This window comes from Macrosteles quadrilineatus, unplaced genomic scaffold (genome assembly GCF_028750875.1).
Source record: "Macrosteles quadrilineatus isolate MER2022 unplaced genomic scaffold, UCM_ALF_1.0 Scaffold_9__3_contigs__length_116548681, whole genome shotgun sequence".
NCBI lineage: Eukaryota > Metazoa > Arthropoda > Insecta > Hemiptera > Cicadellidae > Macrosteles > Macrosteles quadrilineatus.
This window is the reverse complement of record NW_026542602.1, coordinates 26,896,609-26,923,652: the sequence shown is the minus strand read 5'-3', so window position 1 is coordinate 26,923,652 and position 27,044 is coordinate 26,896,609. Positions and strand designations below refer to the sequence as shown.

Genomic DNA, 27,044 nt, shown 5'->3' with positions numbered 1-27,044 from the left:
AAAATAACTGAATTTATTTATTTATATAAAATTGCATCTAGATACTTATGAGTAGTTAATAGTTATGTAGTATTATATTCTACCAAACAAAATCCAAACAATAAAGACAAAACAAATAAATAACTTAAATGATATAAAATAAGCAAAAAGAGGTTTTTGTGTTAAAAACTTCTTCAAATCGATCAGTTAAAGATTTATTTTGTTATAAATATACTAGGTATAAAATATATAAGGAAAAAGAAAACTATACAAATATTATACAGCTAAATATTACTCTTAAAGGCATCGAGCTAGAGGCCGCCTAATTAGTCATCTATGACAATACAATCATCGGAACTAGGGGAAACAGGAGTGACGAGTTTATGAACAGATGATGTCAAAGTAATAGGAGTAATTCTCTTTTTCACTTTTTCTTCCACCTTCTTCTCCTGCTTAGGACTTTCAGTTTCATCACTCTTCGCTGATTTAGTGACAAAGTTCATCATGGAAGTCGTTGCACTTTGCTTGGGCGATTCCTTAGGCCCAATTGTGATGAGGTGAGCTCGTTTTTTGACCACAGGACTAGCAGTTGCAAGTTTGACTGTTGGAGTTTTCACAGTCTTGTTCGGAGTTTTCAAGTTCTCTGCCGGAGTTGAAGGAGTTTTGGGGGGTTCCTTGGGTGGCTCCTTGCTGCTAGCAGGTGATTCCCTGCCAAAAAAAAAAACAGTATGTATGAACATTTTGTTGCGCAAACAACTGCATGAATCAAATTTAAAACAACTTAATTAATCTAATTAAACAACTAAAACAAAAAATTACATTTGAATTATTTTATTGTTTATATGTGAAGTGCAGATGTAAAAATAAAGAAAAAGACTACTTAGGGTTTGATTTCTTTGTTTGAAGTTCATTTTCGGTGATGTAGTGCAGTAGAAATAATCGAAAATATAGCTTAAGGTGGAACTAATTGCAACACAAATGATTTTTGCTGTGAATGGTAGGTAGTATGCTTCTAATCAACATACTAAAAATATACATCCGTACTGTGGCGCAAAATACGTTGTACCATCTTTAAAAAAAGTGTCAAAATTTTAATATTTGTAAAAATAACTTTTTGGGTATCAAATTATAGGAAATTTAATGCTGAAAAATGTTATAATAGTGGTTATAAGCACTATTTAGAAATACGATCGTAGTACAAAATACCCCCGCCGCACCAAACCTGCAGACTAAACGAATTTCCATTTGTCTTAATTGATTCCGTATAGAAATGTGCGCTGAAGAGACATTGTTCGTGGCAGCTATCGTGGTGATCTTGGAAGTCAGAGAGAGAGACAGACGGGAGCGAAGATTTTAGCAAGTTTTAGGTTTGACCGCTTCTTGCTTCGAGAAATAAGTACAGTGTAGCAGATTTATTACGGGACCTTAATGATGATGAATACGCTGACAATCCATAATTAAAACGCTAAAAGAGGCGACGGTAACTTCAAAAACGTTTTACGTATGATCACAACGCCTATTGTCCACGGAACAGTTCAATTAAGTTTATAATATCATCCCGATCTTAGGCACTGTCACATTTTCTGTTTCCAGTCCATTGTAAACAAAGATCGCTGAGCAAAACCGTTCGCACCCAGGAGGCTACAACTGTGAACTGTGTTCACTAAATGCTACATATAGCAGATGCTAGACGAAAAATATATGTATATCATTGCTACATATGGCAAGGTTAGATGTAGCACGTATTTCTTTTGATATTTACCGACTCCCGATGGATAGCACAATTTTAGCTATATACTTTACTTAATACTTTAATAATTTTTAATGAAATGGCGACCATACATAGTAGGTATTTTAAGCCAAGTATGAATGGGGATGAGTGGCGCGATCTTGTAGTCTTGTTAGTGACTAAGGCTGACATACCTTAGACACAGATGTTAATTAATAGCCCAGACAGCTAATGGCAACTAAGGGACCTACAGTTTATAGTGGAATCCGAACCACATTTTTCGTCTGGTATATACGAATTGGTCTAATTACCATTACCAACTGGCGATCGTTGACCAGATGTCTGGATTGATCTTGTCAGATAAAATTTACTTTTAAGAATTAATAAACTAATATTTACAATATTTACACTCCATGGCGGCCGGATTCATACTCAAAAGTCCATTGCAGTAGTAAAGTATTCCTCAATGGAATAAAAACACTTCCTACTCAGCCATTGTTTTAGTTTGACTTTAAAAGGTTCAAGAAGGAGTTCTTTAATGTGAATTATCAGGATAGTACTGCGGATAGTCGTAGTACTCACTCGTGCGGACGTTAATCCACACCAGGGAGTATCGCATCCACAGTGCATGCCTAGGCTATAAATATCCACAATTTATATATATAGCAGGATACATATAGCAGTGTTATATAGCACTTTTGTAAAGTTACTTTTTCTACTTCAAGCAAATGTTGTTATATAACATTGCTAGATGTTACACAAATGTGCTATGTAGCAGGTTTAGCTACATATGTAGTGTAAACCCGGCTTAAGGTCAAAATTATGAAAATCGGTCTCGTAGAAGAGCTAACCCGACTCGGAAAAGAAAAACCAATTATTTTTATAGATGACAATAATTGATTTACCAGTATGCATAATCTAATCATACGAAAAATTAGTTAATAATTTAACAGCTTATTGTTATATTGTTATTTTATTGATTTTTCTTTGTTTAAATATTGTTGTTAACAATTTGTATTTGTGTTTAAAGTGTGTTTCTTATGTTAAGTGTGTGATTCTAATGTTCTATTTTTGTTATAAGGGTTTCATAACGTTATTTTACAACATTACGTATTTCAAAGTATGCTTTCAAAGTATTGTCAACTACGGAATCTTATTCTGGGGAAACAGTCCTCTCGCAAGCAGAATACTACTTCTTCAAAAAAGAATAATAAGAATAATTTATAATGCTCCATACCTTGCCCATTGTAAAACCCTTTTTGTTGAAGCAAAAGTCCTTACGGTGCCAGCAATATTTATTTTGGAGAATATTTATTTTGGTTCAGAACACGTTTCCACAAAACAATACAATCCACAACTACTCAACAAGGCAAAAAAACAACATTCATCTAAATCAAGTCAACTCAAGTTTAGTAAAGGACGGACCAAAGTTTTTATCAAGCTTAATATACAACTTGATCCCTCTAAATATAAAAAGCATTGAAGATCAAGATGAATTCAAGAGGAAATTTAAAGAATATTTATTGAAGAGGCCATATTATTCTGTTGAAGAATACCTAAAAGAAAAATAGGCCAAAAAAACTGACGACCACGGCGCAGCTGCGCTACCAGTGGGAGATCACCAAGTATCAAGTATCAAGTATCATTTAGGACAGGGAACTTTTTGTATATCAACTCGCTGGAACTTTTTACTTGGGTTAATAGTAGTATGGTAAGTTAATGTAGTAGTATAACCATTTCTTATTCCATAAGGTATTGGTAATTATTTATCAATCACTCTTATAGGGTAATGTCAAAAATAATACATCCCTTATAAAATCTACGTAAATTTTTTTTTTTTTTTTATTATTGTTGTCACTAACTACAACAACTTTTTTACAATAAACACATATTAATAAATTGAACATTAATTTGGCATTTATGTTGAAGTTGAAACTAGTTGTTGGAATAATAAGTTCTTAATTTGTAATCTTGCTTACAAACCGGTTCACCTATTTACAAGTTGACAAAGACAGAAAAAGCTTATATCATTTTAATTAACTGTGAGGGTATAATTCTGACTACTCTATACATCAATAAATGTGGTTGAACTTTTTGTCAGAGGAAAAAAGCTCTCAAACGAAAACATCACAATGTCATCAGTACCAAAAGAGCTATGTTTTACCTCGGAAATTAAAAATTGATTTAAGTTTTAACTGGTTATAATGGACCAACTGGTATTCTCCATGCAAAGAATTTGCCTTTGTCAGACCTTGAATTAATTAGTGATAAGATAGAAATTTTTTTGCCATTTTTATCCCACCATATTACTCAACTAATATTACGAACAAATACAAATTAAAACCATCCCAAACAAATCCCGGTAGGCTACTTTACTAACCAGACTGAATTTTCCAGAGGAAACTCTGCAGGAATACAAACAAATCATTAGCGTTAACTCGAAATGAAGTTTTAATAAAATTCTATCAGCGACTAGTTGCCGCAGCGAGCAAGACGAGTTTGCAACAATAACCCTCGTTAGAACGATGAATATTCAAGAGTACCTGAGCAGTTTGAGTCGCTCGTCTGTCGTCAACACTTTGGTGAACTTGGTTATGTTGGCGGCAGGACTGGGCATGGAGAGGGTAGGTGTGGGGGGAGAGGGAAGTGCCAGATCTACCAGTCCATAGGCAGCTCTCACCTCCTCATTGACAAACCTGTAAACAGTCAATAAACTATTTGCATATCGTAAACCCTCAAAGGACCAGGCCGAGGATAACCTAAAAGGTTAATTAAAGGGGCAATTATGTGAAATACTGTAGGAATTAATGTTATATTGATGTGAATGAAGAGTTTGTTCAATAATACTTGGTTGTTCAAGTAACGATAAAAGACTGCAAGAAGTTATTGTTATTCTTACATGAAAATAAACCCTTCCAAATGGAAAACTTTTGTAAAATGAAAAAAATTCCATTTAATATCTGACGTATATTTTATAGGTACATTCTCACTTTAAATAATCAGAATAAAAAACCTCTTAGTTCATAAGTAATACTGTTTACTCCAGAAAAAGGTGCGGATAAATTCTCTTCACATCTGGAAGTATCTAAAAAAAAGATGGATATATCTGCAAACAGGTCTTCACAAATATAACAACAGGTTGTAGTTGAGGAATAAAAAGTGACTAGCCTACACATTATTTATTTGATAGTACTGTATTTCAAATAGAACATTATAGTACATTTGAACAATATTTTTTAAAAAAAGATTTACGGATAAAAAGTATATACTTGTTCAGCGTAGGAGGTCATGGCACTTCTGTAGAGCACAGGAAGGTAGCCCACAGCAGAGCAATCCAGATGGTTATTGGAAAATAGGAATACTTTATTAGAAAGTAATTACAAATTTGAATTTTAACCCAAAATCAGTTGCCCTATCATTTAGTTCAACCAATTAATAAGCAATAGGCTAAACACAGTGGATGTATAACTTTATTACAGCATAAGACATTATTAGTCAAAGCTAAGATCAGTGTTTTCTTTAAGCATGACCATTGTATATATCATATACCACATTTGTGTTAAGAACAGTACAAAACAATTTTTTTTAAGTATTTTTCTACTGTGATGTTTAATTTCTACGCCAGAAGCATATTGCATTTGTATTATAAGTGTATATATGTATATTAAAAGCATATAAGTCAAGTGGTTGGATTAAAAAAGTTATATTAATACGACATCAAAACACAAGAGTTTGTAATTTAATTTTAGGAGACGATGAGTGTTGCCTGTTGACTGAATGAAAATTTGTTACTGACTAAGATCAGCTGGTTCTATATCCTGGACCATTTATTAAAAGCCTAATGATCAAGGACAGCTAGGTATGGTTTTGAACTATCATAAAACTTATGACACTTGCTTAGGATCAAACCGGCAACCTCCTGATTACAGGGTGAGCACTTTACCCGCTCAGCTACACAGCTATAACCAACAGGCTAAAATAGCTATTTCAAGGCAAATAATATGTTAGTATAACTTGAAGTGGACATCCTGAACCATCTACAGGTAAACTGCAGTAGGGTGAGAATATAATATTTACCAGCAGGGTGTGCCTGTGCCAGGTGGTTTCTCCCACACAGCCAGCTCTCTAATTCTCTTGACCAGGCAGTTCTTGGACGGCAGAGGCTCAATTTTATCCTTCTCCCACTCTTCCATCAATTCCAGCAGCAACTTGGACAGCTTCTTGCGACTTCCATGTATTTTTCTGATGATGTTTGGGATTACTGTTTTAAACAAAGAACAAGCGATAAAATAATTCACTTTTGGAACTAGTCCTTTTAAATGTTTACAAACAAGTATCCACAATACTATTTTAGCTGTGCAGCATTTAAAGGCTATTTTAGTTATAGTTCTTAAAAGTCACAAATTTACTAGTTACTCAAGGCCTTTGAAAGCAAAAAATAGTGTTCAATTTTAATTGTTTGCATAAAAATGTGCGTACCTTCAGCCATAATAACTTTTGTAAAATGCCCAGATTTAGAATTTTTGCCAACTCGCATGTTCAAAGCAAATAAGGTTTATGTACACCAAATATAAATTCAGTTTCCTTTTCTCTATACATCCTATCATCACAATCTTTTCACAAATAACAAACAAAAAGTATAATCGGCAACACATACATGACTCGTTGACAAGTTTCTTCTTTACACCACTCTTTGGTTCAGTGTTTTCTGCCACCCTTGAGACAGACGTAGAAGGGGAGGAGGGGACGGAGGGAGCCACTGTGATAGGGAGAGATCCTTCCCAAACTGCTCTTCTTGCTAGGAATAATGCCGCTATGTTGCTATCTGTAATTAGAACACACACAGATGAGTCTGGATCCATCAAACATATATTAGACAAACCACTAGCATTCAAAGTCAAAACATTCTTTATTCATTGCTTTGTACATAGCGTTATTACATTGAATGCATCATTTCTAAAAACTAATTCTTATAACTACCTAAGATAATTTCTGTTAATAGTCGTACAACAATGTTAAAAACACCATCATTTCTGTTATCTTGATAATGTTAAGTTTTAGGCCATTCGTTATTTTAAAACTCATCTAGTGAGTATAATGCTCTCTCAACTAGGTTTTTTTTTATTATTTTCCTTTAAATTTTGAAAACTCTTGATTTGTGTCTATTATGAGAGAATTTTTTTATTTAGATCCGATATAATTTGTCTTTTTCTCAAATTTAATCGGTGACTTTGCAACCAAATTTTTTTATTGTTTCTTGTATTATAATGGTGGATTAACTGACCAGTCTCAAATTGCTCTTGATTATGTTAATGTAAACAATAGTTTCATATACATTAAGACTAAATACTGTCATAATTCTTAATTCTTTAAATTTTTCCTTAACATGGTCAGTTTGTTCCAATTTAGCATTATTCTGATTGATTTTTTTTTTAGTTTTAATATCTCATTAAGATTATTAATAGTGGTTGCTCCATAGACATGTATATTGTAGCCTAAACGAGAATGAATCATACCATAATAGACAATTTTGAGCGTTGTCAGATCACATATTACTCAACTTCCTGAGAGCAGACAGACCCGAATTCATTTTAGCCAGTACTTTTTCCACGTGAGAGTTCCAACTGAGACTGCTGTCTACATTTATGCCTAAAAAGGTTCTTTGTCGAACTGGTTCTATAGGTGTATTATCAATTTTTATGTTGGGGAAAGCAATTGTTTTGATATCTCTAAGTTTGAACTATTGAATTATTTTCGTAAAGAATTATTTTGCTCTCCCTTTGATTTACTAGAGTTTGGTTCAAACAGTTGATGTAGATTATGAACAATAAGGGTCTCAAAATTGACCCTTGAGGTAAACCTTTTTTTTAGTTTTGTTATTCTTTTTGTACTGTTTTGTGAGAATGTGTTATTTCTACATATTGAGCTCTGTTTTTATATATGATTGAAACCAATTATAAACGATATTGTTAATTCTGACATTCTTTAGAATTGCCAACAACTTACTGAGGCAAACACTATCAAATTAGGTACCTATGTTTTTAGGTTCATAAATCCCAATACATGTTTCACCTTTATCTATTGAATTTAGAATGGTCTCCACAAACTCTGCTGTTGCAGTCTCAGTTCATCTCCCTTTGCGGAAACCATGCTGAGATTCATCTAACAAACCCCTTAAAAAACTTGACGTCAAAAACTTGTTGCCTTTTGGAAAAAGTGTACACATCATATCTTCATGGACCAGCTGTGGCCAATTTGTATAAAATAACATAGTTGAATGAGCCACTTTGAGTGTACTACAAACTAAGATTTTCTCTCTTAATTTTGTGTACTGTGGTAGTTAAAGTGACATAAAAGCAACTATAGATTGTATAATATATTGTCCTTTCAGTTTGGTTTGGTTAAAAAGTTAGTGAATTTGACAGTATATAATTTCATAACAGTATACTCTGCCAGTATATGATTCAGCCGCCTTCATTTATATTCTAAAACTAATAACATGGGAATGTAATAAGTTGTACTCAAATTCAAAGCTGCCAGTAATAATTTATCTTTTTACGAGTCTGACGAGAGATTTGCAAAGAGATGAGTCTACGTCAGAAATTCCTGAATGTGTTTCTTAGGTTGGAGTAATATGTTATAGATATAATTTATGCTATACTCAAGAAGAGCTGGTCAAATTGGAATGAATAGAATTTAAATTTAAAACATCACCAATATTTAATTTGACATCAAAGGCCTCCCCTGACATTCTTTTAAATTTTATTATGAAATTATTTTGTAATTTCTACCCTAGCAATATTCTGAGAGTAATCACCATTTGAAGGGACGGTTTCAGAGTTGCAGAACCAAATACAACCAATGAGTCGAGGTTTCAGTTTCTCTTGCTTTTGTTTTCGTTCCGTTTCAAATTCCAATTGAAGCACTTTCAACTTCGCCTTCATAGATTCTGGAGACTGCACACAGAATATTTTATGAATGGGTATATTCCTCATCAGTAGTTATTCAATTAGTCTAAATTAACATAGTTTTTTATTTGGTTACTAAAATCAATGCTTTTTGGGGTTTACAATGCATTTACAGTAGTTGACTAAAGATCTTTAATTCAATCAAGAAAGAAAAAGAATCCAAGAAATAAAAAAAAACCATGAAAGCCACAGCTTGAGAGAATTAAGCATTTCTGGAAATCAATTAGAGCTATGGGCTTAGTTGTGATGTGCGAGAGCCTTTAGTTTCAAACTGAGCCAAGCCAAGCCCACGAGCCCAAGAGATCAAACGCAAAGTCAGAAAACTGAGCTCAAGCTGAGCATAATCCCCATTGCAGAATGCGTCTGCAACATTCCCACAAAGATCTAGACAGTAAAGTTTCCATCATTGCAGACCACAGGTGAAGTTCATTATTATGCCGCATTGGGGGAGACAATAGTCATGTCCATACAACTGCTGGGAATGTTCACGATTTTCCAAAGTGGCAGAAGACGATGTTGATGTTACCGTGACCACGGGTGAAGTTCATGATTATGCCGTGATCGCAAAAGGCGTAGATGATTTTTCCATGGACGTAGGATTTGTCCACAATCCCGGAGATATTAGGGTAATGTCTACACAACAGATGTTAAAATGTTACCGCAATCCCGGGAGACAGTAATGATGTCTTCATGACCAAGATTAACTATATTGATATTACCGAGATAGCATTGTGACATTGTGATGAATCCATATTACTACTAGATGTAATAGTACAACTAAATATATTAAAATATTTAAGTATATTGAAAAGAAAATTGTTGACAAATTAATTTACTAGGCCTGCATGGCAATATATAAAATTTCTAATATAAAGAGAGGTGGCTCTATCGAAAAACTCTGGCTCGCACACCTATGGTCTATAGTATGATGAATGACGTAAATCTAAGACTTACATTATCATCTAGTTCATCTTCATCCCCTTCACCGTCACTCAGATAACCATGAGGCACGAACATATCATTGTCCTCCTCATACTGGTCATCTTGTTCCTCCTCTTCATCGGAGCCTCGTAGACTCTCACCTTCCTCAGGCTCCTCCCACTCATCATCAGAATCCACCTCATACTCCAATATTGTCTGTGACATAAACACACATTAGAGTAACTAACACACTATAACTTGCAACATATCATTGTCCTCATACTTCATATATTGTTACTTCATATAACATTATGGGTGACCATTAAAGAAAATCTATGAGGACATTAAGATGAATAAACCAACTCACCACTCGCTTTGTTGGATAGGTTCAACGTACAGACCAAGGCAATTGAGAGCAAGTAAATGAAAGAATAAAGGTGACCGACAACCTTTTTATAATACTTAACAATACCTTGTCTTGGTTGAGAGGAGCACGAGGCCGGATGTGTTTACTCTTCTTGCGCCAGGTTCCCCAGTACGGAGGTCTTCTGTTCTCATGAAACTGCAGCAGTTTGGCTCGTCTACGCCTTTTCTCCGTTTTTTTCCCAATTTTGTTTTCATCCACCTCCAATTCTTCGTTCGGCATTTCAGACTCTGTAAAAATCAATTTAAACTGAAAAACAGAAGTAATTTTTCCTGATACTGTATAGTATTGATTGTACGCTGAAACCAGCCGCTGCAAGGTCGAATATCACAGAAAATAACAATAACGTGCATAGACACAAATCTGTTTCATTACTGCGATAAATAAGGGAATGAAAAACTTGTTAGAAAACTTTGTGTTGAAGCAATATAAAAATATAATGTATTTATCATAAATGTCCAAATAAGCCCTAACTCAATTATGTGTTACTCTATGTATTGTTACTTATGTTTCTATATAAGACCGTTTTATGTTTATAATTTATTGTTATGTTGGCATAGCAACTTCCTAGTTGGAGTCTAATCAAATATGCTTTGAGTTGTAATGTTTGATATGTGTTGAATTTTAAAGTTATAAAAATAAAGTAAAGTTTGTTTGTTAACCCTCCAAGGGTCCATTATATGACCTCAAAAGGTCAAGCGGTTTTCAGTGATATAGCAAAGTTTTAGTTAAAATAAAATAAAATAAATAAAAATTAACTAACAGGTATAATGTTGTACATTTTCTAAAACTAGACAAACTGGCCTATCTAAAAAATACATTTTTGATATCCCTACCTTATTTATCAGGTCTCTGGTATGGGTCCGAATCCGAAAGTTGCAAAAAAAAATTATATATATACTTGTTGACCCCCTATGTAAAAACCTCAAGGTGTACTTACTCAAAAATCCAAGATATACATTTTGTTCCAAATTTTCTTGCAAACAAGAAAATATATACTTTGTTAGGGGTTAATTCACAAATTATAGAAAAAACTAAAAATTAATCAACTATATACACGATAAAAAAACGCAGCGATTTTCAGTGATTATGCAAGGTTTTAGTTCAAACAAAATAAAATATATAAATAATGACTGGCAGGTAAAAGGTTACACATTTTCTAAAACTAGACAAACTGGCCTATCTAAAAAATACATATTTGATATCCTTACCTTATTTATCAGGTCTCTGGTATAGGTCCGAATCCGAAAGTTGTCAAAAAATGTATATAAACACTTGGTTTCCCCCTATGTAAAAAACTCTATATACACTAACTCAAAAATTCAAGATATGCATTTTGTTCATAGTTCACTTGCAAACAAAAAAATATACACTTTGATAGGGGTTACATCACAAATTACGGAAAAAAATAAAAATTAAACAACTATATACAAGACTAAAAACCGCACTGCCTGGGGTTCGTTTAGACCTACTGGAGTTCCGACACTTTCTTCTTCTTTTTGGCTTGTAAAGGCCTCCAATAGTGCTGAAGTAGATGAAAACACTCTTTGTGGATGCCTACATTGCAGCCTGGACACCAGTATGTAGCCTTTCTGCAGCATACAGCACATACTCTGTTTGATTTGTTAGGCACTTGCTGCATTTGGTGCGCGGTGTCTCCTGATGGTCCTGCAGTCGGACCTATGTCTCTTGTATTAGCCAGGGTTTCCACAATATCAACTAAATAATCCTTTCTACTCTTTGGCTTGTCAGTATTCAACGAATACAACACATATGAGTTGAAAAGCGCAATATCCAGTAAATTATAGAAGATTCTCTTCCAATATTTCTTCGTCGGGCGAGTGCATGAGGTGTGGTAGATACTTTTATCACTTACATCTACCCCACCCATGTATTGGTTGTATCTATGGATAAGAACAGGTTTTACTGCTTGTTGCCCTTTTTTGCTCTGGACAAGTTTGTCCTCGGCGTGGCAAGCAGTGGTCAGGGCAAAAACCGATTTTCTTGACGCGTTCTGCTTGAACGAAACGAGAAGGACATCTTTATGCCTGAAGTACAGAGTTTGTCCAGCTTCCAATTCAGTATTCTTCAGTGTTGTTGCAAGATACTGAGAATTCTTATTTATAGTTCCAGTAAGGTAGGTGTTTCTTTCATGTAACTTTAATGCTAGAGGTACTTTAGTGTAAAATTGATCGGTGAACAGATGATGGCCTTTGTCGAGGAGACCACTTTTCTCCATTACCTCTAACACACATTTTTGTACAAATGGCCCTGGTTTATCGATCAAGAAATCTGCTCCACTGTACATTTCAAGGTGCAAGACATAGTTAGTGGCAGAATCACAGGTCTCAAATTTTTTTATTCCAAACTGCTTGTGTTTTTTTTTCGGGAGGTATTGTATGTAAGAACAACGGTTTTTCATGCCTATAAGGCTCTCGTCCAGGCATACATTCTGTCCGGGGACAAAATACTTTTTGAAAGCTCTGTTTAAATGGTCTAACAGATATCTTACTTTGAACCAGTGGTCGAATTCTGGATGGCCTCTTGGATGTCCATTGTTGTTGGTAAGTTGGAGGTTCCACAAAATTAATGCGAACTTGTTGTAGCTCATCGTCTTAGCAAAAAATGGGTGTGACTGAGATTCTCTCGTATCCCAGTAGCCTGTTATGTTCTTGAGTTTCCAAATCCCCATGTTTATGAACAACCCAAAAAACCTCTTTATGTCTGCAACAGTACAGTCAGTCCATCTTTTTATTCTTGATTGTGGGGACAAGTTTTGTCTTTGAAGCGCTTTCCTTGCCGACGCATTTGTACACTGACAAATTATGTTCCAGATAGCCTGGGTAAAGAAAAGATAGAAGTATTCAATACAACTACTATTTCTAGGTGGGAGATTTTGTATGCCAGTGTTCCTCCTAGTAAATTTTGATTCGATCTCCTTTTCAGGTTCTGGTGGATAAACTCGAATCCAGAGCAAATTTGGAGGACCTTTTTTCTTCTTAGGCCTAGGCCTACTACTGCTAGGTACATCATTACTAGGCACACTTACAGGTACTTCAGGCTCCCCTGGATCATCAACATCTTGCTCCCTATCACTAGTGTCCAAATCATCGTAATCAGGAATGTATTCCTCCCCACTTCCACTTGAAAAGTCCAGTAACGATTCTGAGTCTGAATCAATATTCTGAGGCGGTAAACCTAAATCGAAGTCATCTTCAACATTATCATCGTCAATATCACTTATTTCTTCATTCAACAATTCCCTAATTTCACTAGATCTCAAATCATCACACATTTTGTAAACATAAACCAAAACAAACTCACAACAACTCACGTAACCGTAACCACAACAAATGACGACATCACAAACTAACAGATGCTCTGATTTTTAGTCACAGACCAGTAGTAAACGGCCGTCATATGGTTTTGTCATGAAGCCTAGCAATCCCCCTAAACGTAGAGTAAAGATAGCGACCCGATTCTAGCGCTTGAACGGCTTTAAAATCAACGAAACGAAGAGTTTGCAGACCCGCCCGTTTTCGGGCGGGTGACGCTGCTGGCCCAGACGGACCCGCCCGAAATCGGGCGGCTGACGCGCGGAGGGTTAAGTAAAGTCTTATTAATTAAATAAAGTATAAAGATACAACCTCAACACTTTGGTTGAACGAGCCAGATTTGGAATTCTAGAGGGTTAAACCAACTACTTATTTTTTCCTTGCAATGATGGTTAAACCCATTGTTGATCTGAGGATCTACAGTCTAACTTACCAATAATAATGACATCATCCTCATTATCATCAGGGGGGGGGTATGTCCTGGAGGCTGAGCCACACACATAGCTTGGACTGCGGATCAGTTCTAAGTACAATCTCTGTGAGTCATCTACCTTGGGGCTCTCTATGGCAGAGTCTAGTAACTGACGTCGATCTTCTAGCAGTTGGGTACGAACCAGTGGAGCTAGTCGCATGTCATTCTTCACCTACAGATGGGAGTTTGTCAGTATTCTATAAAATGAATTAGTTATACAGTAGAACCCCTCATATCGGTGACCATGGGACCGAGCCCCTGGCCAAATAAAACACACGATTAGCCTATATAACCTGTTTTTTATACCTAATAATGCGTAAGATATTAATGCAGTCAAAAGTAGTGTTTAAGTCGCTTTTGGGATTACTGTATTTATATTTTGAAATATGAATAAATGTTTATAAATTCAACATAAGATTCATTTTTAAGGTAAATAAGTACTTTTTTATTTTTTTTATTAGATTTCATATGGCTACAAAAGTATTAAATAATAACAAAGGTAAAAATTACTCACAATAAACTGCCGTTTCAACATTGAGAAGAGGATCTTAAACTTGCTTAAATGTACACCCAAGAGTACTACCAAATCTGGTGAAATGGAAACGGGCTGAATAGGGCAAAAAAAAAAAAACAGGAGGAGGACAATTTACCAAAAATCCAAAATACAAGTTATTTTTTAATCTAAATTTATATATGAATTTAATTTGTATTCATAAATAAAAGTGTTTTTTTTTTACTTAATCTAAAATTATATTGTAATTATGGCTCATTTTATCTTCTTCAAAGTGGCATAGTCTGATCTATCTGTTTTTGTTTGTTTTCTTTCATACTCTAACAATTTGCATGGTAGGCCTATGTCCATCAAGGTACTTGTTTTCCAAATCATCATCGCTAGTCAACTATTCCTATTCCGTATTATAAATGTGCATAATATTCTGTACTGTATTAACTGCAATAGAAATGATCAACTATTTATTATTATTCACTACTCGCCTGATTGGTGAACACAGTACAACGTAAACAAACAGATAAAGCAGAAGAGTGGGACTAGTGGCGTCGTCCTGTAATCCAGCTACTAGGAGGTCACGAATTGTGGATATTTATAGGTATGCACTGTGGGTGCGGTACTCCCTGGTGTGGATTTACGTCCGCACGAGTGAGTACTACGACTATCCGCAGTACTATCCTGATCATTAGACCAATTTGTATTTACCAAGGAAAAATGTGGTTCGGAATCCCCTATAAACTTTAGGTCCCTTAGTTGCCATTAGCTGTATGGGCTATTAATTAACAGCTGTGTCTAAGGCCTTAGTCACTAACAAGACTACATGATCGCGCCACTCATCTCCATTCATACTTGGTTTAAAATACCTACTATGTAAGGTCGCCATTTCATTGAACAGTATTAACAGTATCCTTAAGGAGGATAAATTAATTTCTGTGTGTTTAGCATTTTGCTTGTTTCATTATAATTTGTCGAGAAACCAGGCAAACTTATTAATTTCACTGCTGACTAAAATATTTTAACTAAGGACATTTTTAGCAACACAATCTAAAATACACATTAGAGAGATGTTTGATTTGAATTAACATAACTGTAAATCTGGTTTGTCTGCAGATTTTCTGCAACTAGAGTATTTCTCTCAAAGTAAAAAAGGATAATGTAGTATTATTCGTTGTGAATGAATTTTAGATGATAGGCCAATTAGATGTAACATTGTTGTCATTAAGAGTGAGGCGTTACAATAGAAAGAATGAAAATGTCTCTTGTTTTTTTGACATTGATCACTTTATTACTTTAAGACTTGTATTGTGATTGCAGTAAGTTAATGATAATTTGAATCACACAGTTTTTCATTGCTAGGATGGCTTTTTAGTTTTTAATGATAAGCAGATCAGTTTACTGTAGGAGTAAAGCTTCCAAAACAGTAGACTATAACAGGATATGTGTTTGAAAAGAAAATGTACACTAACAGTTTTGACATCAAAGGCATACCTCAAAAGGCTGAAAGTTTGAATCTAAAGGGGTATTTTCTTTAGCCTCCTCAACACAGACAGGTTTAGATTCTGCCTTTACAAAAAAACTGGCAAATGCTTGTGCTGATTTTCTTTTCTCTGCTTCCTTTTGTTCTTCCTTCAGCCGCTTTTCTTCTTTCTTTTTCCTTTCCTCTTCTTCTCTTTTCCTCTTTTCTTCATCTTTAACTCGCTTCTCTTCCTCTTTTTGACGTTTTTCTTCCTCCTTTAAGCGTTTTTCTTCATTCTTTTGGCTAAAAATAAACAAATGTTTGCAAGACATTCAATGTCAATCAAAAAAAGTTGCAGAATACTTTTAAACTATTTTTACCACCAATTTTTACCTTCAAATTCTAAGGAAATTGAGTCATTAAATTATTATAGCCTTTATGGATTTTGTTTACTAAAGGCATAGTGACTGTATCTTATCTGTTATGCAAAACATAGTTATTGATTTCCAATAGATAAATTAAAATGCTTATTGACTAACATTACATAGGCCTACTTACTCAAGTTCTGCTTGTCTTTTCTTTTCTTTTTCCTCTTTTTCTTTCCGTTTTTCATCTTCCTTTTCTTGTTTTAGTTTTAACCTTTCTTCTTCTTTTTCCCTTTTTAACTTGAGTTTTTCTTCCCTTTCTTCAGCTCTTTTCTTCTCTTTTTCCTGATGAAAAATTGACCAGTATAACACAGTATTTTTTTGCAGTATACAACAGTCATTTAGCTACACATGCCTTATAATTTTAATTATATTGTTACATCAATGGGGGTTGTCAAATTGGAAAAGGTAGCCTACAGCAATGAAACTTATAAATAATTGAGAGGAGCATAATTTTGATTGTGCGTGATGAGAAAAGGTTTTAATTCCAATGTCCTAGCTAAAAGCTTATCACAGTCTAGATTTTCTATATGAGCTATTTTCAGAAAATTCGTACAATGTCTTACTCCTAGACAATACTTGCAGCAAACCAGCTGACTAAGCAAATTTCCATTTGCCTGATTATTTCCCTCAAATATATTTCCTTAAAATATTATAAGTATTCCCTTTTAAAATAAAATTAATTATTGTAAGAGAATAATTGGGTGTGCTGCTAAGGGGAAGGTAAAAAGTATGTTTTGACCAATGGCAAAGTTAATAGTATAGGACAAACTAAATAAATAAAAATGTACAAAATTTGATCAAAATATATCCATAATCAAGAAAAGTACAACAGTTTACTCATTAAGAATAACATAAGAATTTTAAATTTATAGATTTTAAACTTTTTTCTTAACTATTATGTGTACACCAAAGCTTTATACTAATGTATGCTACTAAATTATATATTTGTTTTGTAAGCTGTAAAAAAGGAAACTGCAAAGTTTTGCGTTTTGATGGTCACAAAATAGGAAAACCCTTTTCTTATCCCATAAAACCCCGGTCCCAAAGTCCAACCATGCTGGTTTGCTAACTTGTTCAAATTTTCACTTTTGTACCAAATTTTATCAAAATAGTATCATTTTGTATGATTATTGTGTTAACGTGCAAACAGACACATATAAATATAGATATATCATATGTGGGAATCTGAACACGGATGGTGTTTTTTGCCTTTGGGGACATTAAAACTAAATAGTAAATCGATCCCAGGGACCAATATACGTATAACTATGTAGGTGTATTTGAGGATATCTTACCATGAGGCCTACCTACGTTAATAGGTATTAATATTCATAGGTATAATATTTGCTAATATTCCTTATATGGAAAATTCCCTAAAAAATGTAAAAACGAATGTACTTCAATGTTTTAAATTACATGGTTCAGGAAATCAACCACTAATCAACCACTAAAAGTTTACACATCATAAGTTAAAGAGATCTAACAGGTATAAATGTATTTTTAGTCATGTGTTATACATGTTAGTATTTTTAGATTCTTACCTCCTTCATTCGTTCTCTTTCTTTTCTCTTTTCTTCCAATTCTTTTACTTTTAATAGCTGCTTAGGAGTCATTCTCCGGGGTGTTTTTGAGATTTTCTTTATAGAATCGGACCCAGGGGTTGACAATGACGAAGTATTGCATTCTGACGACGGAGAACTTACATCACTCATGAGTGAATCATTCGCTGTTGATGGAGTTTTTAAATTTGTTTCTATTTTCAAAGAATCTGTTGACTTGGTTGATGGACTCTTTTGTTGATCATCTAAAGCTTGAGAGTCGTGTGATTTGTTTTCCTGTACCTCCTCATCTGTTTTAATATCACATTCTTCATCAGATTTATTTTTACTAATATCAAGAGAATCAGGTGTGCTATTACTTTTGGAGTTCAGTGACGTAACTAATTTTTCTATTGATGACTGTTTAGGGGAACTGACTATGCTGGACGTCTGATCATTCGAACTAGTGGACTTAGACTGCGGAGCAGATTCCTCCACCAGATCAGTACTAGAGGATTTCTCTATGGATTTGTCTTTTTCTGATTCTTCTATCTTAGTTTCTGTTGATTCTATCTTCTTGTCATTATTAGTTTTGTTTTCATCAGACGACTTACTGTCAACTTCTTGCAGTTGATCATCTGACGCTGCATGAGTAACTGAGGAATCAGATTGACTGGTTGCGCAATCCTCTGATTGGTTTCCTTTGTCATCTGATAGGTCTGCTGATATGTTGACTTCATCATTAGAAACACTTTTTGGTTCCTTCTCTTTAGATGGGGCTTTAACTGGTGAATCACTCAAGTCAATCTGAAATAATATATCAAATGAAATTAAGATAAAAAATTAATTTGCAAATAAAAAGATTTTTAAAACTATTGCCTTTAGTAATCAAAGCACTGTGCTGCTAACCAAGCCTGATTTTGGGAAACAAATGGAAGTCACTTGGAGCAAGATAAGGACTGTACGACGGTAAAGTATAAACCACCCATTTGGACGAATAACGAGAGATCTTTAGTATGATTTGCCAAAAATAATCTTGGACAGCAAGTTTAGTTAGGTGATTTTGAAACTTAATGCATTATTTCCAGATATAACTTTAATTTTAGTATGTGGTTTCAGTACACTTCACATACTTCATGATAAATCTACTGATTTTATTTAAGTCTGTGGCCAACAAAACCCATATTACAGAATACACCTTACAACCAGCGTGTTTCAACCACAACACACTTTTTAAACAATATTACAAAAACAGACAGCACATTGACACAGCTTAGACAAAGATATGGTGTAAAGGCATATCCATCTTGACAAATAAATAATTAGATTCTTAGTTTGTTTGAATATTAAAATAAGTTCTTTTACATTTTGAGCATTTTAGGGACTTATGTCCCTACATGCCCCTAGTAATTAATTAATCTTGTAGATTTTTATATAAATTAGTATTGCGAGTACTAATAAAACTTTATTTTTTATTTACCCAATTTCATAAATTTAGTTTTAAGTCACAGCCCTCATAGTTACTTACTATTTCTGGTTAATGATAACCCTATTCAGTTCCCTATTAATAAAGTAAAAAATCAAAATATGTACCTCTTTCCGAGAATCCTCTACATAACCTAGCCCCTTGACTTGGCAGATCACCAAAATGAACTACTTTACCACTATCACTATTACAGAAATGGGGACGCATCAAGGATATATTTTAGTATAAATAAGAATGGAAGATGAGTGATATGCCAAAAGGTACAACACATGGCGACTGGGTTACATTGATAGTTAAATTGGAAGATTGCTTGTATTTCTATAAACAAGTTGGCTAACATCCAGACTAACAGTGTGGATCCCACACTCGAATGTGTAAGAACATATGTTGCTTTGTTAGGTACCGACTACGATTAGCTGTTTCAAACATCAACTGACCACGACCATTACCACTCATATTAAAACCCCGAAGATCAACGATACCAGGGTCCAAGCTACTGAATATTCTCACAGTCAAACCAAAACTTCTCATTGTTGGGATAGCACTGTAATTACTCAATAATAACCGAGGCCTGTAAGTAATAATGATCTCAAAGTTAAATACAACAAACTTAAATGCATCTACCAAGTTAGTATTAAGTGTTATGGACATCTCGTACTGTGATTATAATATAAATCTACATAAGAAAAGAATACATACAAAATCCACAACTGCTGGTGTTTTTGGTGAATTGTCCGGCTTATTTTTATTTCCTTTGGCCTTATTCAACCCCTTTCCAGCAGATTTTCTACTATTCTTGGGTGTGCTGGTAAGTTTATTAGGATTACTATCTTTTTTGTTTTGTCGTTTCTTCTCTGAAACCTTTTTTCCATTTTTCCCTTTTTCAACTTCCGTGCAAACATCACTGCTTTCATTCTTTTTGTGACTTTCATCCTCGGTTGCAGTTTTTGCCTTTTTCTCAACAGGCTTGATTTTATTCTCATTGATTTCACTGATAACGACCTCATCGTCTGAAGTCGCTTCACAAGCTTTTCTCTTACACTGAGATGGAGGACTTTCAACGTTCTTGACCACTGGGGGGCTCAAAATTTGGAACGGTAATCTTGCTGCAAAAAATAATAAAGCTTAAACATCAGGTGTACCTATATTATAAATCAAGGTAACTTCCCAAAATAGTTTGTAATAGTAGTCACTTTTATAATTAGGCTAATTCATTATATTATCAATGGATCATTAAATCATTAATTTAATAGTTCATTTATTCTGGTACTAAAATAGTTGCAAATTTATTAAGTACGGTATCCTAAAGAATTGTAGATAAGTTTTAACTGCTCAAATAAAACAGCATAGCCTATCTGCATTTTTTTGGGTAAACCAGATTCTTTGTTGACACAATCATGACAGCAGTGAAAATAATTCTAATGTTGTTCATTCTTGCAGATGATATTGCTCTGACGTCTCTAAAGAAAGACTGTGCAAGGTTGGAGATTTATTTTTATAATTGCAAGCTCGATTGTAATCATAAGACGTGAAATGCTTTCACCTAATAGTAGACCAACTACTTTAACTACAAATTAAAAGTAGATTGCACACTTACCACATATTGAAAGTTATTCTAGAACACATGCTATACTTTAAAAGCCATCAAAAGGGACCTAGTGTGAATTTGCGAACCTAACTTGTATTTAGAATCCAAGCAATTGTGCAATATAAAGGCTGGATTGTCTTGAGGACTCAATGCAAAAGATCTGCATGTGTCAGCCGTGTCTTTCGTTTTCTCTCAGCTGAATATCATACTAACCTGTGTGCATAAGTTACTAGAGTGTTTGGGTGTGTGCTATGGACAGAATTGTTTCAAGCAATTGCAATTGCAATTGCATTCACCGATCTACAGACTGCTTGCAAACTAATGAGGAATAAATTCTCACCTAAGAAGACACTGAGCAATATCTCGGAATAAGTGTGAAAAATTTGATATCCGACTCCATCGTATTATCAAACAAAAAAATGTATAAATTTAGACCTAATTATTGATAATCAAAATTATACAGTATTATAAACAAAAAACTAAACATCTATATCGATTTGCAACAGCTGGAACAATGGAGTCGGATTTCAAAGTTTTGCAAACACAAGTCCTTAAATACCAAATAACAACATCATCAGCTGGAATTCACCTTCTTCACAAAGAGAGGGATTTCTTTATTGGCAATCAGTAATGTGAGAGATATATCCCCTAATGATGACTGGGGTTCATTAGACATGGGACTCAGATGATAGAACTGAAACTCAGACATTAAATTATAGTAAACGACTGCGAGGTTGGCTTGTCTCCCCAACCCAGATGAAGCAGCATTGACTTAAATAAATAGATAGCTGGAGCACGCTGCAAACCTGCAATGTTAAACCATAAGAATCTTTTACCTTGTTTAAGCTTCTTTAGAGGTGGCTCGGTTGGACTATCTTTCATTTCTAGTGATAGCAAAGGCTTTTCTCTTTCTAATTCTCTTCAAAAAATTTTAATCTGAAAAACAAATAGGCCTAATTAAATAATGGCATTTCTTCACCATTAAACTATGCTTTACCGATGAATAGTCTACATCTTATGATGCACTCTGGATTGATTCACTATGCTGAATGGTCTAACTTAGACCAATTCCTCAATTCCCACGGTTTCTTCTGGACATATTTAATTGTTTGATTAAGTTTCAACCTGAAAGTAATTTTAGTTGGCTATAGGCAAGGCCACACTAAAAAAACAGGCCGTAATGCTTGCCAAGCATGACGTCACGATAGAAGACGGCAATGATGTAGGTATTTATTTATTTATTTTCCAAGAAAGATTTAAACAAGCAGCTGATCACAAACGGAAAACATTACGTTATTGCTGTCTTCTGTCGTGACGTCATGCTTGACGAGCACTACGGCCTGTTTTTTTAGTGTGACCTTGCTATTTTATTTCAAATTAAGTGCAAATTATGTCTAGACCAAAAGATAAACTAAGTCATTCTGCTTGCTTCATATTACATTTCAATGACAGCATATACAGTAACGGGTAGGTACAAAGATCATTTTCAGAATCACCTATCATCGCCTGTATCTGGTGTGGGAGCTAGAGACGGCGACGTATTCAACTCAATCCTCGCCGACATCGCTGCTTTCTGGGAGGCAGAACTCAAAGGCCGCTAATTGTAATCATGACAAATTTGGACAATAAGTCGATTAAAGTACGTTCTTTCCATTTATGATATTCCAACCTAATATAACCGCCGCAGCAGCGCGCTGTACAAGTGCGGTCTCCGGATAATACCAAAGTACCTTTTGTCATAGTCCCCTTGAAACTCTGGTTTGGATCACATGTTAAAAATACCTTGATAAGTTAAAGGTTTAAATTATTAAACATTGATAGCCTACATAAATCAAATTTTTAATTTATGTTCGATCTGTAATACTTAAGCTCTATTACTCAACAGTTCTCGTCCACGAGTCTCAATTAGGCCTACTTGAAGTAGGTAAGTTACCAGTAAACCTTTAATTGGTATCATGATGTGCGTCAATTACTCCAAGATTTTATGCCATAGCTTACTGTGTACGTCAGCTGTTTTTAGCGAATTCTCCATAAGGAATAGCTATTACTATAGATCTCATGGAAGATGTAAGAATTTGTGTTCATCGGACTTTATTTCATTGTTAAAAAAATTTACTTACACAGTTGATGACACTGCTGTAAGTTATGTAAATAGAGAAAGTCAAAATCTTTTGAAAATATTAATATTGGCAATTTTGAAAAACCAAAAAAAGTATGAGGATTGTTAAGACATGTTTGCAGACGTAACTCACAGCAAGTAGCCTACAAAACTTTGTCTCACATTTAACATAGCCTAAATTACTGTTGATAAAGTTAAAGATCAAATACAGCAGGTTAAATGCCAAAATAGGCTAACTTAAGTTAATTGTTGTTTATATTTTAAACAATATGAACTAAGTTAGGTCACCAAAAGGTTTCCTGGAAAAAGTTATAACTTAAAAAGTTATATTTACTTTTATATTAATTTAATCGCTCCACATAGGCCTACCGTATCTTAACTCACCGTACCTACCTTAAGATAAGTTACTGTGTAACTTAGTTAACAATAAATTGTTTACCGGTATTTTGGTTCTTCAGTTTTCTCTTCGTACAAATAGCTTTGAGGTTAAGTTAAAGGTATGGCGTGTAAAATTGAGTTAAGCCGCGTTTACACCGGAGTTTGAAACACGAGTTGCAAACAGAAATTGCAAACATCTCTAAAAACGCACATTTTTAGACGAAACATTTTGCTGTTGCAAACGGTTTTTCAGTGTTTGCAACAGAAATTTTTGTTTCCACTTGAAGTCGGTAAAGATCAAAGGGAGTTGCAAACTCTTTGTTTGCAACACTAGTTTCGGTCACTATGAGCCGTTGAAACACGAAACAGAAACATTTCTCCGCCATCCCCTTCCCTACATCCTCCACTCTCACTCACGACGTGATCACTCGCACCACCCTGTGTCTCGACTCAGTGTTAAATTAATCGGAAAAATGCTGTTTGACTGTCAATGAATTAACACTAACCTCAAATGACAAGGTCGTCTAATTTAAAAATAACAATAACGTCTCATGTGGATTAAAAGACTTATAATTAAGTCCTTGTAATCTTTAAAATTAATAATAATTTTAATTTGATGATTCATACAATCACCAATGTTCACCCAGCATCGTCTCGGCCTACGTTGATATGACAACACGACACACGCCGCCGCGGCTATCCTCGACACTTGACATCCTCGGAATAATCAGAACCAGAACGAGGCGAGTCATAATCAAGGTCGAAATTATTTCAAACATTTTCATGAAACGTGGAAACAAATCATGAAATAAAAATTGCAAACATTTATTTGAAACTACTGTTTGCAACTGCTGTTTGCAATAAAAGTTTGCAACTTTTTGTTTGAAACTCCGGTGTAAACGCGGCTTTAGGGCCTATGAAGGTCGTGAGATAACATCATAAGAGTAATCACTATTCAACACCTCAGTAAGACTAACTTATCTTGAATTTTCGACCTAACTTACACCTTGACAACTCAAACCTCACTAATTCCAAAATCTTGTACCATAGCTCTAATTTTGACCCTTAAGTTACCTTAGCTTTGATATATTAAAAGGTCCTAATGTAAATTACTTGGAAGCATTCTAAGTAACTTACACGTTAAGTGATGTTTTGGTGAAGGGGGAGAAACCATATGTAGGCCTACTGCAGAGGGGGTGCGCTCAATAGAACTTACTTACTATGTATAAATCAAATAAATTATAGCCTCTAACCTAACAAGCATGAAAGGACTTATAGTTAGGGCACCAACACTTTTAAATCCCTTTATGAGATTATAAATTAATTAAATATTTTATTTGGTTTTATAGCTAGGCTTACTATAATCAGATGCTTTCATTTGTCCAAATGGGAAACTGTACCTAAGTTAAGCATTCATCAAATGGCATAAACTACGGGGGTAAATAAATTAAAAAGCTGCTTATTAGTAGTCACAACACACAATTTTAAGGATTCATTTAGTCAAGATATAAAAATGGAGTTTCTAGTCATATTCTTAAATCTGTATTTAAATCGATTGCTGCCCCTCTTGCTTATTTAGTCAACAGCTGTTTGGCCGAAGGTGTTTTTCCCGAAAACCTGAAGATAGCTAAAACCATCCCTATCCACAAGAAGGGTGACCCGGCACAGCCCGCTAACTTTCGGCCGATATCAATTCTTCCTGTTTTCTCTAAGGTTCTGGAGTCAGTAATGAAACCGCAACTGGTGGCCTATTTCGAGAACAACAACCTGTTCAACGATTCCCAAAATGGGTTTAGGGCCGGACGATCCACAACCTCAGCACTCCTTAGCCTAGTCATGAACATCTCTGATGCCTCTGAATCAAATTAGCCTACTCCCTCCATCTTAGTTTTTGTGATCTTAGCAAGGCATTCGACGTGGTCTCTCATGATATCCTTCTTACCAAGCTTGGCAAATATGGCGTCACTGGAGTAGTCCACAAATCGTTAGTCAGCTACTTAGAAAACAGGAAACGAATTGGAGGGAGCCTCCTCTAGTATCAGGCAAATACACCACGGCGTGCCCCAAGGATCGATTCTGGGCCCTGTCCTGTTTGTCATAATGATCAATGATCTGTCCTTAAACAGGCGAACGCTACTCTCTGCAGACGACACAACACTGCTGACCAGGCACAGCAACCTGAACGACCTGAGAACCGAGGCAGCAATTCTGCTGGATGAAGCCAAGGAATGGTTTGTTTTGAATCGTCTCAAAATCAATGACGATAAGAAACACAATCCGTCACGTGCACCCTCAAACAGGGCTTCGAAGACGAGGCGGTCCAACTGCTAGGTTTCTGGATCGATTCCAAACTCAACTGGAACCTCCATGTGGAAAAGTATGCGTAAGTTAAGGCTAAGTAGAATATTATATCTGATCAGGAAACTTAAGCATGAGATCACACGTCCCTACCTAGTCATAATGTACCTACCATGCATTATTCCATAGCCACAGAAATTATGGACTGGTGGTATGGGGCCATAGCCACGCGACCCAGAGTGTGCTGTTGCTTCAGAAGAAGGCGCTAAGGCTAATAACATCCTCCGGCCCTACCGACCACTGTAGGCCTCTTTTTAAAGAACTTGGCATTCTATCAGTTTACAGCCAATATACGTTAAACACCCTAGTCCTTTTGAGAGAAAATATAAACAACTTCTCAACCAGAAACATGCAGCACAACTATGGGACCCGCAGAGCTTATGACCTGGATGCACCCCGTTATCCACTTAGCCACACGCTTAATTCATACCCATCTCTAGCGATAAAATTATTCAATACGCTACCGACAACCATCCGGACCCTAGAACCAAAACAGTTTAAGTCTGCACTTCGCCAGAGCCTAGTCAGTAGGCCCCTGTACTGACTCGATCAAGGAACTGATTGACGAACCACTCGCATTTCCAAAAATCCGAGTCACATCCGTCAGTTCAGATTAAATTGTAATGTTTATAGTGTTTTATAAGTTTACTCTTTTTTTTTACGCAATCTATCCAACTTTTGTTGGTCAAAGATGAAGGAATCAAGTATTCAAGTAAGTATTCAAGTAAGTCCTAGACCTAGCCTATATAGGAAATATTTTTATTGACACATAGCCTACTTACGGCGAGTTGTATTCAGAGGGTTTGCAAAGTTATTGTTTAGCTTCTTTGTGCAACACTGTAAAACCAAGTTCTGCAATCCACAACATAAAGCAATTTCAACCATGGGATAACTTACTTAGCTAGTAACAAAATGTGATAACTTATTGTGGTAAGATTTAATGTTGTGTAGAAACTTTGTAACGACAAATCTGATTAAAGTGCAACCAAGACTTCAAAAAACTAAAGAAACTTAGCTAAAATGACTTGAGTGGTAAAATTCCTGCAGTGCATTAATTTTAATAATAATAAACTTGTCTCGAACGAAAAAAACATTATTGGTCACTCGGTCAGCGCGGGAAACACAGACAACCCAAAGCACTGCTAACTAGTATAAACAACTTTTTAGTGTGTTACTATGCTGTATTATCGAGAGTACTATACAAAGTTCTTCAATCAACAGTCGATAATTCAAACGTACTAAAAGGCCTCTCATATTATTAGAGCTGAAGCAGTTTACAATAAATTTGTGGGAAATAAAACAATAAAATTGTTAATCGGAAGAAATCAACAGATCCAGCGATGCTGTTGCCAGACCT

The 27,044-nt window shown here is 35.0% G+C and overlaps 1 protein-coding gene across 1 annotated transcript; it reads right to left on the bottom strand.

The window, feature by feature from the left end:
• Positions 1-181: 181 nt before the first annotated feature.
• On the bottom strand, positions 182-26,720 carry LOC129003961 (chromatin assembly factor 1 subunit A-like). Its single transcript, XM_054432317.1, has 14 exons — positions 26,470-26,720; positions 21,669-21,768; positions 19,944-20,350; positions 17,762-18,565; positions 16,351-16,502; positions 15,825-16,095; positions 13,790-14,000; positions 10,070-10,251; positions 9,631-9,813; positions 8,526-8,664; positions 6,366-6,533; positions 5,786-5,969; positions 4,252-4,404; positions 182-687 (listed from the first exon to the last, which is right to left on the bottom strand). Exons 2-14 carry the CDS (start codon positions 21,712-21,714, stop codon positions 306-308), a joined length of 3,282 nt encoding a protein of 1,093 aa, XP_054288292.1. The 5' UTR covers positions 21,715-21,768; positions 26,470-26,720; the 3' UTR covers positions 182-305.
• Between the last annotated feature and the right edge of the window lie 324 nt (positions 26,721-27,044).

What these genes read in the sequence shown, in the direction of transcription:
- LOC129003961 (XM_054432317.1), bottom strand. Translation starts at nt 21,714, where the DNA reads ATGAAAGATAGTCCAACCGAGCCACCTCTAAAGAAGCTTAAACAAG. An exon ending in TCTAAAGAAGCTTAAACAAG is followed by an intron (nt 20,351 to 21,668) that starts GTAAAAGATTCT and finishes TATTTTTTGCAG; the next exon opens with CAAGATTACCGTTCCAAATT. An exon ending in AAAGAGAACGAATGAAGGAG is followed by an intron (nt 16,503 to 17,761) that starts GTAAGAATCTAA and finishes ATTTTTCATCAG; the next exon opens with GAAAAAGAGAAGAAAAGAGC.